The 13,479-nt window shown below is 47.0% G+C and overlaps 1 protein-coding gene across 5 annotated transcripts in view; it reads left to right on the top strand.

Moving 5' to 3' along the window:
* The window catches only part of ccdc14 (coiled-coil domain containing 14), a 104,890-nt gene that overhangs the window by 66,906 nt on the left and 24,505 nt on the right, over window positions 1-13,479 (top strand). For all 5 annotated transcript variants that reach the window (XM_072475581.1, XM_072475587.1, XM_072475594.1 and 2 more), the window contains 2 exons: window positions 3,374-3,515; window positions 7,382-7,464. In XM_072475581.1, coding sequence (XP_072331682.1) covers window positions 3,374-3,515; window positions 7,382-7,464 — 225 coding nt within the window. The remainder of the gene's footprint in view (window positions 1-3,373; window positions 3,516-7,381; window positions 7,465-13,479) is intronic.

Raw genomic sequence — 13,479 nt, 5'->3', positions numbered from 1 at the left:
GAAAACCAGTAATTCTATATTTGGATTTACAAATAGCTTTTGAAAAGGTGCCACATCAAAGGTAAGATAAAAGCTACACAAAATAAGGGAGTTGATTCTCCACAGCCCGATGCCGGTAGCAGGTTTCCCGATTGGGCAGAGAATGGAGCTTCGGCCAAAAAATGGGGTCAGTGGCGGGCGCCAATCCCATATCGATTTTCCATTTCCCGATTGGGCGGAGAATGGAATGTCAGCTGAAATATGGGATCAACGCCGGGTACCAATTCTGTTCTGATGCTCTTGTTTCTTGCCAGTAACAGCAACGAGCTAATGGGTGGTGATTTACATCCATTTCCATGTGATTGACAGGCTGGCAACCCAAGTTTTTACCATGCTGTTGTGCACAACCTCATAGCAATAAATACTGTTAATTTTATTCAAGTTACCCCCAGCATGGCCCTGATGGAGTGAACCCTGTGGTGGGTCAAGAAGGTCTGTGCACAACTGAGGTGCCCCCCCCCCAAAGTCTATTGGATACCCCACTTGCCCCTCATAATGCAAATCTGCCCCCCCATCAGTACTATGCTATGAAAAAGAAGTGAAACTACTTAACTGCTTTTGATGTGGTGGTTATAAAAATTGGTTAGCATCAACATAGGGTACTTGAGATGCATTCAAGCGTGAAGGGAAAGATAGATTAACAATCCACCAAGCACCTCTCTCTGGAGAAATAAAACTCAATCACTGGCTGATGCAATGTATTGCTACGAGAAATTGAATGGAAGATTTATTTTTCAAAGGCTCAAGGAATTTGAAGTCCTTGAAGTGTACTTAGCTTTCAAAGAAGCATCTCACACTGTTAACAGGTGCTGTTTTACACACTTTTACCTGAGACAGTAGTTGTTAGGGAAGGGTAGGTGAAAATGCAGTAATTTGTCATTCTACTGCCTGAACTGCTCTTCAGCTTTCAGGCGGGTGACTATTGGGGGTGGGGGGGGTGCACTCTGTTGGGGGACACTCTGATAGGGGGCTGGATCACCCCAGTCCATGCTGGGGGGAGGGGGGGTGGGTTGATCCATTACTCCAATGGTTGGGGGTGGGGGAGGATGCCCCTACATGTCAGGGGGGAGGCAGGATTGCCTGCTCAAAATGGTGGTCTGATACCGGGATTTCAACGGAGTATGGCGAGCTCTCCTCCTTGCATAAATTAGCATGGTAAAGGAGAGGGAATTACACTTGGGTGTCACTCCTAGTGCCAGCGGAGACCATTGGCGAGTCTCTACTAGTGGGAGCACTTACCCTCCAGAACAGAGAATCCAGCCCAACAATTCATGGTGTTAGACATATTATATAAACATGGAAGACAATGGCATAACTTATAGGAAACTGAGTCAGGAGAAATGGATAATTTTCAGGTTGTTAAACTGTACTTCGTGGGGTGCCATGGGATCCGTGCTGGGTTCTCAACTGTATGCAATCTATATGAATAATTAAGCAACAGTGCACTGTAGCCAAATTTGCTAATTATACAATGATGGGAAAGTTAAGGAGGTTACAAAGAGTCTGCGACAGAGGAGATGCTGAGAGGATATTTCCCCTCATTGGGTAGTCTGGAACTAGGAAGTGATATAGCTGTCACTGGCAAGGTGAGCATTTGTTGCCCATCTCTAATTGCCCTAGAACTGGGTGGCTCAGTTAAGAGTCAACCACAGCTGATGGTTTGGGATCACAGGCAAAGACAGCAGACTTCCTCCTCCAAAGGACATTAGTGAACCAGATGGATTTTTCCAATAATAGTTTCATGCTTATCATTAGATTTAATTCCTGATTTTTTTTTTGTCGTGGTGGGATTAGAACCCGGGTCCCCAGAGCATTACTCTGGGTCTCTGGATTATCAGCGCAATGGCAATACCACCATGTCACTGCCTCTCAAAATCTTCCCCCATTTAGGATGGAGTAGAGGAGGAAGTCCCTCCCCCAGACAGTAGTGAAGACTTGTTCATGGAACATATTGAAAGCTGAGTTAGACATATTTTTGATCTACAAAGGTACCAAGAGTTATGGGGGACAGATACAAAAGTGGACTTTCAAGGCAACAATCAGCCATGATCCTATTAAATGCAGAGCAGGCTTTAATTACATTAAAAAGCATTTTGTTATTTACTTTTCTCAAACTTGTGCAATTTTAGAAGGTTAAAAATTAATTTGTCGCACTTGTTTTATTGGAATCAAATACAAATGCCAAACTACAAACCTGCAAGTTCACTTTTGCCACAACTGTGGTCAATGTTTCTTTGCTTTTGAAAATATATATAGGAAGGAATCTTTCAGGATTATAAGTGAACAAAACAAATTGATTTACTTGCGGACTACTTCATTGTCGAAAATTGTAAAACACCATTCAGTAGTTTCTGAAGCTGCGACATTCTAACTCTTTAAGGCGTGAAGGGTTTGCATTTCAGGCATGTGTGACATTTTCCTGAGTAGTTGAGTTTCATATGTGTAGCCATATTTTCATTCCTAATAACAGGAAATCTCTGGCAAGAATATCATTCACAAATCCAATCCATCCAAAGCCCAAACTGGGTGACTGCCACTTCACCACTTGGAGGCGGTCACTCAAAGTTATTACTTGGTGAAACATGAACCCATTGGAAGCGACTGTGAACTATTGCTAGGACTGTAATTCTGCAGAGTGCAACCTGTGCCACATATAAAAGGAGAATATTCCTTTCTGTATATTATGTTACCTATAGAAATATTGTTTAGTTAATAATGTTTTAGTAATTTGTTACAGTTGACATGTGGCTATAAGTGGCCATTAGGTGAGTAGAATGGGTTGGCATAAGATGCCACGGATGGAGCATGGGGAGTGGGTGAAGGCACATGTGCAGTGGGGGCTATAGGGCTCATTTACACAAAGCAACTGTAATGGCGTCGCAGCGTGTGAGGTAGACCTTTTAAGCAGCCCACTTTAGCACAGTAAGCCTCTGTAGCCACCTCTGATTTGTCGTTCTGGCGGCGAGCCTGACTCCATTCTGCACCGTCTCCTCCCAGATCAAAGATCCCACCATTTAGGTAATTTTTCCTGAAACGGGTGTTGTGTCAGGAAATTTCATAACCCCCACCAACCACCTGAACAAAAAATCTAAAGTGCTCACCAATTGTAATACATAACTTTACCTCGATAGTGCTCAAGGAATCTCTTCATTCTTGAGCTAAACAGCTAGATCTTTTTCATGTTAAATGCATATTTTACATTGAAATTATGATCTATTGCTTTGAAGGTAAAATGTGCTTTGGTGGGGATTAAATACTTATGTGCAATATTTTTGACAGGATTTGTTAAATATTTGACAGGATTTGTTAAATATTAATGTCTTTCTGTTGGCAGATGACTCTGAGGTTCATAGGTTGATAATGGAACTCGAGGATAGTATCTCTCTACTACCAACTGTGATTGGAAGCATTAATGTACAAGCAGAAATAGCTATGAATCTCCAACCTCTACGCAGTGAGAATGCACAGCTGCGCAGGTCAATAGTATTTAATTCCTAATGTCTGCTTCGCACTTTATTTTTCATTACTTTTGCGTCCTTGACAGTCAACCCAAAATGGGAGTTCGGTGTGAAGAATCCCAAGCACAGCCAACAAATTCTTACTATTGAAGTTTCATACCATAATATGTTATTACAGGTACAGTCCTTCAAAACCCTTGCCGGGTTTTGAATCTTGCCAGTTTTTGATACGGGCAATTCATGTCACATAGTTTGGATGAGGTCAAAGGTCGCTCTAAGCAATAAACAAGTCATGCACGCAAAGCAAATAACTAGTTGATGCCAATGCAGTACCTAGCCCAACAAGCCTGTAAGTTATTCTACTTACCCAATAATAAAAATCCATGCATGCAACTTAAAAGTTAGGTTCCAGACATTACTGTTATACGGATAGCCAGATTTGAGACACTGTACCTGTAAAAAAAAAAATGAGGCATGCCAATAGCTGGAATCTCCTCTAGACCCAGTTCGCTCTGAAATGTTTGTTTGTTTCCAAAGAAAATGTATTTACAATGGAATATGATCCCTAACCTCCCAACCTTTTGCATATTTCTGTTACTTAAATACGGTTGCTATAATTGAATCTGCACCTTTTAATGCACTCCTTCCTATGCTCAAAGTTCCCTTTAAATTTGAGTAGTCTAACAAGTTCTCTTTTCTTGACATGCTAGTTGAAAAGTCCATTAATGGGATCTTCATCGCTGTCTACTGTAAGCCTCCCTTCACTTGTCAATTTATGCATTGGGATTCCTATAGCTCCATTCACTTATAAGATTTGCCTTATTAGCAATCGCACCCATAGGGCCTGAGCCTTTGTGCAATGTGTAAACTTGACGCCAAAAGAGGGCACATTAAAAACTATCCTTTGGGATAATGGCTACCCCACTCAGATCATCGCTCATTCTGTATTATGTATATTCATGAATGAACCTAAAGGGTCCAGTCTATCTCAGATTACCCTGGAAGGTTAAAATATCTCAAATTTGAGCAACAGGTGATGAAGCTAGCCATTGCAGTAGCAATACAATTGATATTTCTCACTAACAGTCAAAAAGACTTTCTGCCTACCACACAAATGAGTAAGCTTGTACATGAATTTCTGTGCCGGTGCAATGTCAGGTACATAGGCCATACGTCTCAATGTCTAACGTTTGGTGTGATTGCATGATTGGACAGCACTTTTCTGAAATATCCTGAACAACATGCTAAGAATTACACTAAGAACTAATTTAAGATTATCATTCGGGCTTGCAATGTAGCTCATTTCTGCTTGCTAGAAGCTACATTTATTAATATGCTGGGACCTACCCTCTGCAGGCAAAAGGAATATATCCAAGCATTGTGTCTGTTTTGAATTAAACAAAAATATGGGGGACAATTGCTCCCTGGAATATTCTCCATGGCAATGCCTTGACCAATCAGAGTTGACTTGCCAATCAACCAGCACCCTTTTTGTCACTCCCACTGAAATGTATAAATTGTTATTTTCTTTCAAATTTGGCATTCTTGTGTCTGTCCTGAGTGCAAGATTAAAAGCTTCAACAGCATCTCTTTTTCAGCAATACTCAACAGCTTTTTAATTCAAATGCGTTCTACTGTTCTTGTTCACTTTTTTAAAAATCTGAATGTTCGGACAGAGTTTCACATATTAACACCTTTAAAACATTTAGGTTTACCATTGCCAAATCTTCCATCAACAACCTGGGAATCACCATTGACCAGAAACTTAACTGGGCAAACCACACACCTGCAAGAGTCATAATCCTGAATGAAAAATATAAAATCAGAAAATGCTGGAATAATCTGCACATCTGACAGTATCTGTGGAAAGAGAAACCAGAATTATCATTTCAGGGCGATGGCCTTTTATTTGAACAGTTTTGATGTAGGATATCGACCTGAGACAATTGGTCGGATTTTTCTTCCTCATTAGCAGCAAATGCTGAGAAGTTCACTGCTGTTGGGGGAATGCATCTGAACTGAAACATCTGGGGCTGGATTCTCCACTGTCGGGATTTTCCGTTACGAATCACGCCCTGGGGATTTCTCAACGGTGTGGGCCTGCCCACAATGGGAAATCTCTTTGGCCGGCTGGCGGGATGGAGAATCTCGTTGCCGGCGGGAACCCGCCACTCCAGAAGATTTGTGCGGCGGGATGGGCAACTTGTGCTTAAAATGCAAACCGCAGTTCACTTAGAGCCCTTGTTTTTTTAAAAATAAATTTAGAGTACCCAATTAATTTTTTTCAATTAAGGGGTAATTGAGCATGGCCAATCCACCTACCCTGCACATCTTTTGGGTTGTGGGGGTGAGACCCACGCTGACACAGGGAGAATGTGCAAACTCCACATGGACAGAGACGCAGAGCCGGGATGGAACCTGGGACGTCGGCGGCGTGAGGCAGCAGAGCTAACCACTGCGCCACCATGCTGCCCCTACTTAGAGCCCTTGTTGATGATCCTGGCGGGACCAGCAATTGTAGAATTTGGGCTGATTGCCCAAATGTTCCATTAATTTTTTTAATGATTTTTATTAGGGCTGATGCTAGCGGATAGAATCTGCTTACGAATGCACCCGCCATTGCAAAGGCACCAGCAGCATGAATTGGAGATACATTTTAAAGATCTTGCCCCAGTGCCTCCTTTAAGGAGCTACACAGAATGTAACTTTTCCCCAAGCTGCTTTTAAAAAAGAATACATTTTTGTAGAAGGGTTCAAACTGAATGGGACCAGATATGGAACTTACTGCATAAGTGTTGGAGTACAGTTTAATATTCTGCTTCTAATGTCATATCTGTTCCCACTCAATTAGCTATATGAAAAATACAAATGTTTGTGAGAATTGTTGCTTATTCTATTCTTAATAGACTGCTTCATTTGTCATCTTATTTGACCTTAAAATGAATGGCATGTCATTAATACTACAGAACAGTAGCAAAATAAATCTGATGGTATTGCGACCAAATGTGATGTGACATAACTCTGGCAGAAAAAGCGAAAGGCCTTACATTTTCAACTCTTGAATGAATCCAGCTGAAAATGGCACTTGGGGAATACACTTGCTTATTTGACTTATTCAAGAACAGCTATTTCAGTTCTATTTTTGTAATGGGTGTTGTCTATGCATTGTTCAATTTTCATTCATGCTCTTTCAAAAATATATAATTGTTCACAGCAAAGTTAGGTGGAATTGTTTCAAGTCAGTGGAAGAACTTCAAAAGTAATAACTATTACTCTCATTAATATCAAACCTTTAATATCTAAAATATCCCACAGTGCTTAACAGGGCAAGTGGGAAAGAGGGAGGGAGATTTCCGCTGGTGACCTGCTGCTGCTGGGAGAACAGGTTACCTCTGCAGACAAAGATAAGGGGCGTCATTCTCCGCTGGCGGGAGTCTCCGTTCTGCCGGCACCGGGGGGTTTCCCGACGGCGTGGGGCTGCCCCACAATGGGAAACCCCATTGACCGGCCGGTGTTACGGAGACTCCCGCCGGCCGGTCGACGCAGAAATGTGGCGTGGCGGGTAGGAGAATGTCGCCCAAGTTCTTTTGCGCAGTCAGCGGCTATTGCTGCAGCTTGATTGCATGGATTTTCTAGCTCCACAGTTGATGCCAGAGCTGCTTAGTATTTCCAACATTTTCTATTTTTATTTCAGATTACCAGCATATGTATTCAGTTTTACCAGCATATGTATTCAGCTTTAGGTTTAAGTAATCGCTAAATTTTAAATTTCTCCTACCAATTAAAATTTTACTTTTTATTTAGGGTACCTTAACTTTGGTAAACATTTGGTGCAGACCTGAGTTTAGTTCTATAAATAAATTTGTTTTCGTTTAAATTTTTAGACGATTAAGGATAGTAAACCAGCAACTTCGAGAGCGAGAAAGAGCCGAAAAGGACTCCAGATCGGTAGAGTGCAACTTTGAAGGTATACAACTATTTATAAAACAAATTGCAACTTAAAGCTCATTCTTGAATCCATGCAAATATATCGCCTTAAAAGGAAATAAATTTGGTTGCTTTTTCTATAAAACGTTAATCAGAAATGAGCAAGCCTCAATGATATTGTTTAACATGCTGAGTTCCTTTAGAAATTAATATAGAACAGAAACAACACAAATGTATCTGCCTGTAATTATCCCGGTTACCACAGTGGTTTGAAATTGAAATTTTCAGCAATCTTGTATCAAAATATAATTCTTTATGTTGGCTGATCATTTAGTCACACAAAGGTACAACTTTCTCTGTGCAATAAGGCTGAGAGCTTAACTCTGGGAATTTTGTACGTGAGGGCGTTTTAAGGGTTGTTCTCCTCCTAGTTTCTGGTAGTGTCGCTGGACTAGTAATCCAGAATAATGATCTGGGTACCCGGGTTCGAATCACCAGGTGTAAGGGACAGGTCAGTGAAAAAGCAGAGATTTTTCACTGATTCTGCCTGGACTGCTCTTTAGCTTCCAGGTAGGTGTGACTGATGATGGGGTCCCTGATATTGGGGGAGGGGTCTGATATGGGGGTGGGTTTCTGATGTGGAGGTGGTTGGGGGTGGGGTGGGCAGGATTGCATTATGGAGGGGGCTGTTCCGACAGACTTTGGAGCACCTACATTACCCCCTTGACTTACCACAAGGTCCACCCAATTAGGGCCATGCTTAAAAATATTTGCACCAATCCACACCCATGTGAATTCCGGCCAAGAAGGGCGGAACATCATGGAGATGTGGAGAATCTGGCTTTCAGCCCACTAATCGGATGAAAAAGGATTCAAATTATTCATTTTTATCCTCCCACCAGCTCGGGCGCGTAGCTTCCTGCTGCCGTTATCAGGGGAGCAGAGAATCGGCAGGTGCCGATCCCGTGTTTTGCCCGATGCACAATTCTCCGCCACATTGGTAACTCGGCGGCAGAGAATCCACCCTTTACCCATTTTGTTGGAGGTTGGGGAGATTCTCATTCAATTCTCCCACACTTGGGTCTGGCGTAAAAACTCTAGCAAGACCATCGCCTCCCACGATCAGGGCACACTTTTTAAAGGGTGCCACAATAAGTCGAAGGTTTCCGATCCACAGACATCACAACCCCCCCAGACATGGGTAACACCCTCAGACCTTGACACTGGAGGGGCAGCCTCTCACCGCCTCCTCCCATCACTAAATGTCTGCGCCACCCCCTCTTCCACACCCACCCACCCCAATCACAGCAGGCATGAGGGTGACCGCCCCCACTCCCATTCCATCCTCACCGACATCAGGGCATTGCCCCCCCCCCCTGCCCGAATGAGCATTAGTCCACGGTTGGGTCGCTGAGGGACTCCACCCCCCCCACCTCCCCAAATGCCATCCCCCTTCATAGCCATGACCCCTCTCAGGCACTGTCCTTTGGCACTCTCGCACAGCTCTCGAGCACCCTCGCAGTGCCAGATTGGCATTGCCAGGATGTCTGGGGGGGTCACTGCCCTATCCTGTACCTGATCACCTGGGGACTTCATTTGCCTCTGAGCCCCCTGGCGTGGCCATCACACCTGGTTTCTGTTTTTGGAAACCAGCACTGATTCGCAGCAGCTTCATGCTGCGCCTGCAGGGGCAATGAGTAACGGACGCCAGGAGGCTCCCCTTGAATGGCTGCACATATTAAAATTAGTTTAAAGACTCAATGAAAAATACTGGGCATGAACTGGGTTGACAAAGGGTATCAGGTGAAAAGGTGGTTAAGCGGATGGCTGTTCCCCCCTCCCCCACCCCACCCCCCAGCTGCCTGTAGTTGTGTTTTTTTCCTTTTGCTTGTTTTTGGGGGAGGTGATCTGTGGTTTGAAATGAGGCTTTGTTTGCGTGGGGGAGGAGGAGGTCCGCAGGGAGCCTTCTTCACAGAACAGGGAGTACTTGAGGGTGCCCACTACGGAGGAAAAAATTACAGGGGCAATTCGATAGGTTGACGATGGGGAGGGCGGCAGGACAGCTGCGTAGGGCAAGGGGGGGTGTAGTATGAATACGGGGAATGGCGAGTCGAATGTTCGTACATCGGCCACGAAGGCAGGCCACGTCCAGGGAAATATTGAAGATACGGACTGGGGCTGGGGTGTGGTGTTGGAGCCGGGGAAGAAAAATAGGTGTTTCGGGATATTATAAGGAGCTGTACAGGGTGGGACCCGGGGTGTGGGGGGGGGGGGGGGGGGGGGCGCGTAAAGAGGGGGTCGTAGGACGGTTTTTAGACTAACTGGAGTTTTCACCGCTGGGGGAAGAAGACAGGCAGGCTCTAGAGGAGCTCTTGGGGCTGAGGAAGGTACTGGACAGTATAAGGGGTGTGAAGTTGGGAAAGGCCCTGGGGCCCGATGGTTACCCAGTGGAATTCTATAAAGAGTTCGCAACGGACCTGGCACCACATCTCTTGAGGGAATTTAATGAGGCATTGAAGAAGGGGGAGCTGCAGGAGACTATGATGCCGGCAATGATCACATTGATACCAAAGAAGGGGAAAGACCTGTTGGAATGTGGGTCGTATCGGTCTATATTGCTGTTAAACACAGATGTGAAAGTGTTGGCTAAGTTGGTGCCGGGAAGGATGGCAGTTTATGTCCCGGAGGTAGTTGCAAAGGACCAAACCGGTTTCATAAAGGGCAGGCAGCTTTCTAGTAATATAAGGAGGCTGTTAAATGTGAGAATGACCCCGCTGTGAGCCCAGGTAACGGAAGTAGTGGTGTCCATGGATGCGGAAAAGGCATTTGATCAGGTGGAGTGGTGGTACGTGTTTGAGGTCCTGGGAAGGTTCGTGTTTGAGCCAGAGTTTGTGGAATGGGTGTGCCTTTTATACATGGCACCAATGGCAAGTAAGCGGACCAACGACATAGGCTCACAAAACTTTGAACTGCACAGGGGAACCAGGCAGGGATGTCTGTTGTTACCGCTGTTGTTTGCGCTAGCGAGAGAGCCTCTGGCAATGGCTCTTCGGGGGTCGACAGAGTGGTGAGGAATTACAAGAGGACGAAGGTAGCATCGGGTGTTGCTATACACGGACAACCTCCGGACCCGCTGGAAAGCATGGAGAGGATCATGGGCCTGTTGGGGAAGTTTGGGCGTTCTCGTGATATAAGCTAAATGTAGGGAAAAGTGAAGTGTTCCCGGTGAACGAGTTGGGTCGACGAGCCAATCTAGGAGGGTTGCTGTTCAAGGTGGCCAGAGACAGCGTAAGATACCTGGGGATTCGGATAGTGAGGAAATGGGCGATGCTACATTAATGGAACCTAACGAAGCTGGTGGAGGAGGTTAAGGAGGATCTGAAGAGGTGGGACATGCTGCACTTACTCTGGCAGTGAGGGTCCAAATGGTGAAGCTGAACATTCTGCTGACGTTCTGTTCATATTTTGGACTCTTCCAATATTTGTACCGAAGGCCTTTTTTCGAAAACTGGATATGATTATCTCAGACTTTGTATGGGACGGAAAGGTACCATAGGTTAAGAGGACCCTGTTACAGAGAAACAAGGGAAGGTTGCCGAAGCTGCTACATTATTACTGGGCGGCGAACGTGGAGAATGTGAGGTGGTGTTGGGAAGGAGAGGGGCAGAATGAGTTAGGATGGAGGCAGAATCCTGTAGGCGTTCCAGCTTGAGCGCTATGGTGATGGCGGCATTGCCAATGGCGCCAAGGAAATACGTGGGGAGCACAGTGGTGCAGTCCACAGTAAAGGTCTGGAACCAACTGAGGAGGTATTTCCAGATAGAAGGGATGTCGGTGCTGGTGCCGCTGTGTGAAAACCATGGTTTTGAAGTGGGGGGGCGGGGGTGGTAGATGGTATGTGTAGGAGGTGGAGAGAATTGGGGCTGGTTAAAGTGAGAGATCTGTACCTGGAAAAGCGGTTTGTCAGTATAGAGGAATTTAAGGAGAGGATAGAGTTTCCCAGAGGAAGTGAATTTAGGTACCTGCAGGTAAGGGACTTTGCGTGGAAGGTTTGGAAAGAGTTCACCAGGTTGCCGAGGTACACTGTTGGAGCAACTGCTGCTTCCGGATGTGGAAGGGGAGGGCAGGATCGGAGACATATACAGGTGGCTGGCAGAGCAGGGAGATGAGCAGGTGGTGGAAGATTAAGGAGAAGTGGAAGGGGGTTCAACTGGGAAGTATGGAGTGAGGCGCTACGAAGGTTAAATGTGACCTCGTGCGCAAGGATGAGCCTGATCCAGTTCAAGGTGGTACACAGGGTACATATGACTTGGACAAGCATGAGTGGGTTCTTCAGGGAATGGCAGACGAGTGTGAGAAGTGTGGGCGGGGACCAACGAATCACGCACGCATGTTCTGGGGCTGCAAAAAGTTGGAGAGATTCTGGGCAGGAGTGTTTGTGGTGCTAACGAGGATAGTGGGGGAGGAGGTTGAGCCGGACCCTTTGGTGGCGATATTTGGGATATCGAGACCCAAGCTGATGGAAGGGCGGAAGACCGACGTGGCCTTCACCTCTCTGATTGCCCGGTGAAGAATTCTGTTGGAGTGGCGGTCAGTAAAGCCACCAGGGGTGGCGGCCTGGCTGGGGGACTTGTATGACTTTCTTCGGTTGGAAAAGTTCCAGTACAAATTAAGGGGTTCAGCGGAGGGCTTCAAGGCAAGCTGGGGGATGTTTACGGCCATGTTCGAGGAGCTGTTCGTTGCGGGGGGAGGGAGGAGGGGGTGAAAAAAGGAAAACTTTGCATAAACTGTAAGTTGTGTGTTGGGGAGTTTGCTCCCCGAATTGTTGGAATAAGCTACATTTTTTAAAAAGGGTTAGGGTGGAGCCACTGGAGTTTACTCCGGCCTCACTTGTGCCCCATGGATTATCCTGGGGGCCATTGAGCAACCCGAGGGAGGAGGAAGCGATGGGGCCCATGCTCATGCTTACCGTAGGCCACCAGAGTCCACAGACCTGGCACCATGTTGTTTCTCGCTACTCTCTTTTTTCCCCCCTCCCCTCCCCTCGTCGCCCAGGCAGCAAGCCTGGCATTTTTGGAGCGTTTTAAAAAGTTTTCTTACCATCTCGCTCCCCCTCAAAAGCCATGGTGCCAAGTCGTGGCTTGTAAATATTTGCACCAATTCGCACCTACGTGACGTCCGCCTAAGAGGAGCGGAGCATCGGAGAAGGGTGGAGCGTGAAGTGTCCAATGAAATCCATGCAAATGGCAGTTTTGCATGGATCCACCGGCACCAGGCACCATCATTTACTTCACCACCAGCGAAGGACCAGAACACGGGGCGCGATTCTCCGACCCCCCCACTAGGTCGGAGCATCGCCGGGGGCCGGCGTGAATCCCGCCCCCGCCGTGTCTCTAATTCTCCGCCACCGGAGATTCAGCGGGGGCAGGAATCCCCCGGCGATTCTCCGGTCCGCGATGGGCCGAAGTCCCGCCGCTGTCAACCCACGCCAGCCGGAGTGGATTGAACCACCTTTCGAACGGCGGGACAAGGCGGCGCTGGCGGGCTCCGGGGTCCTGGGGGGGGGGGGGGGGGGGGGGGGGGCGGGGGCGCGGGGCGATCTGGCCCTGGGGGGTGCCCACCCGGTGGCCTGACCCGCGGGCCGGCCTGTGCCGTTGGGGCACTCTTTTCCTTCTGCCTTCGCCATGGTCTCCACTATGGTGGAGGCGGAAGAAACCCCCTCCACTGCGCATGCGCGGGGATGCCTTGAGCGGCCACTGACGCTCCCACGCATGCACGGCAAAGTCATTTCCGCGCCAGCTGTCGGGGCACCAAAGGCCTTTCCGGCCAGCTGACGGGGTGGAAATCAGTCCGGAGCGGGCCTCGCCCCTCAAGGTGAGGGCTCGGCCCCCCAAGATGCGGAGAATTCCGCACCTTTGGGGCGGCGCGATACCGGACTGATTTGCGCCGTTTTTGGCGCCAGTTGGCGGACATCGCGCCAATTGCGGAGAATCCCGCCCATGGTGTCCGAATTGGTGGCGGCGTAAACAGCCTTTGTTCAATTTTGCGTGATTCT

The sequence above is a fragment of the Scyliorhinus torazame genome, chromosome 2 (assembly GCF_047496885.1).
Source record: "Scyliorhinus torazame isolate Kashiwa2021f chromosome 2, sScyTor2.1, whole genome shotgun sequence".
NCBI lineage: Eukaryota > Metazoa > Chordata > Chondrichthyes > Carcharhiniformes > Scyliorhinidae > Scyliorhinus > Scyliorhinus torazame.
Note: the sequence above shows the minus strand (reverse complement) of the source record. Positions and strands in the feature narration are given on the sequence as shown.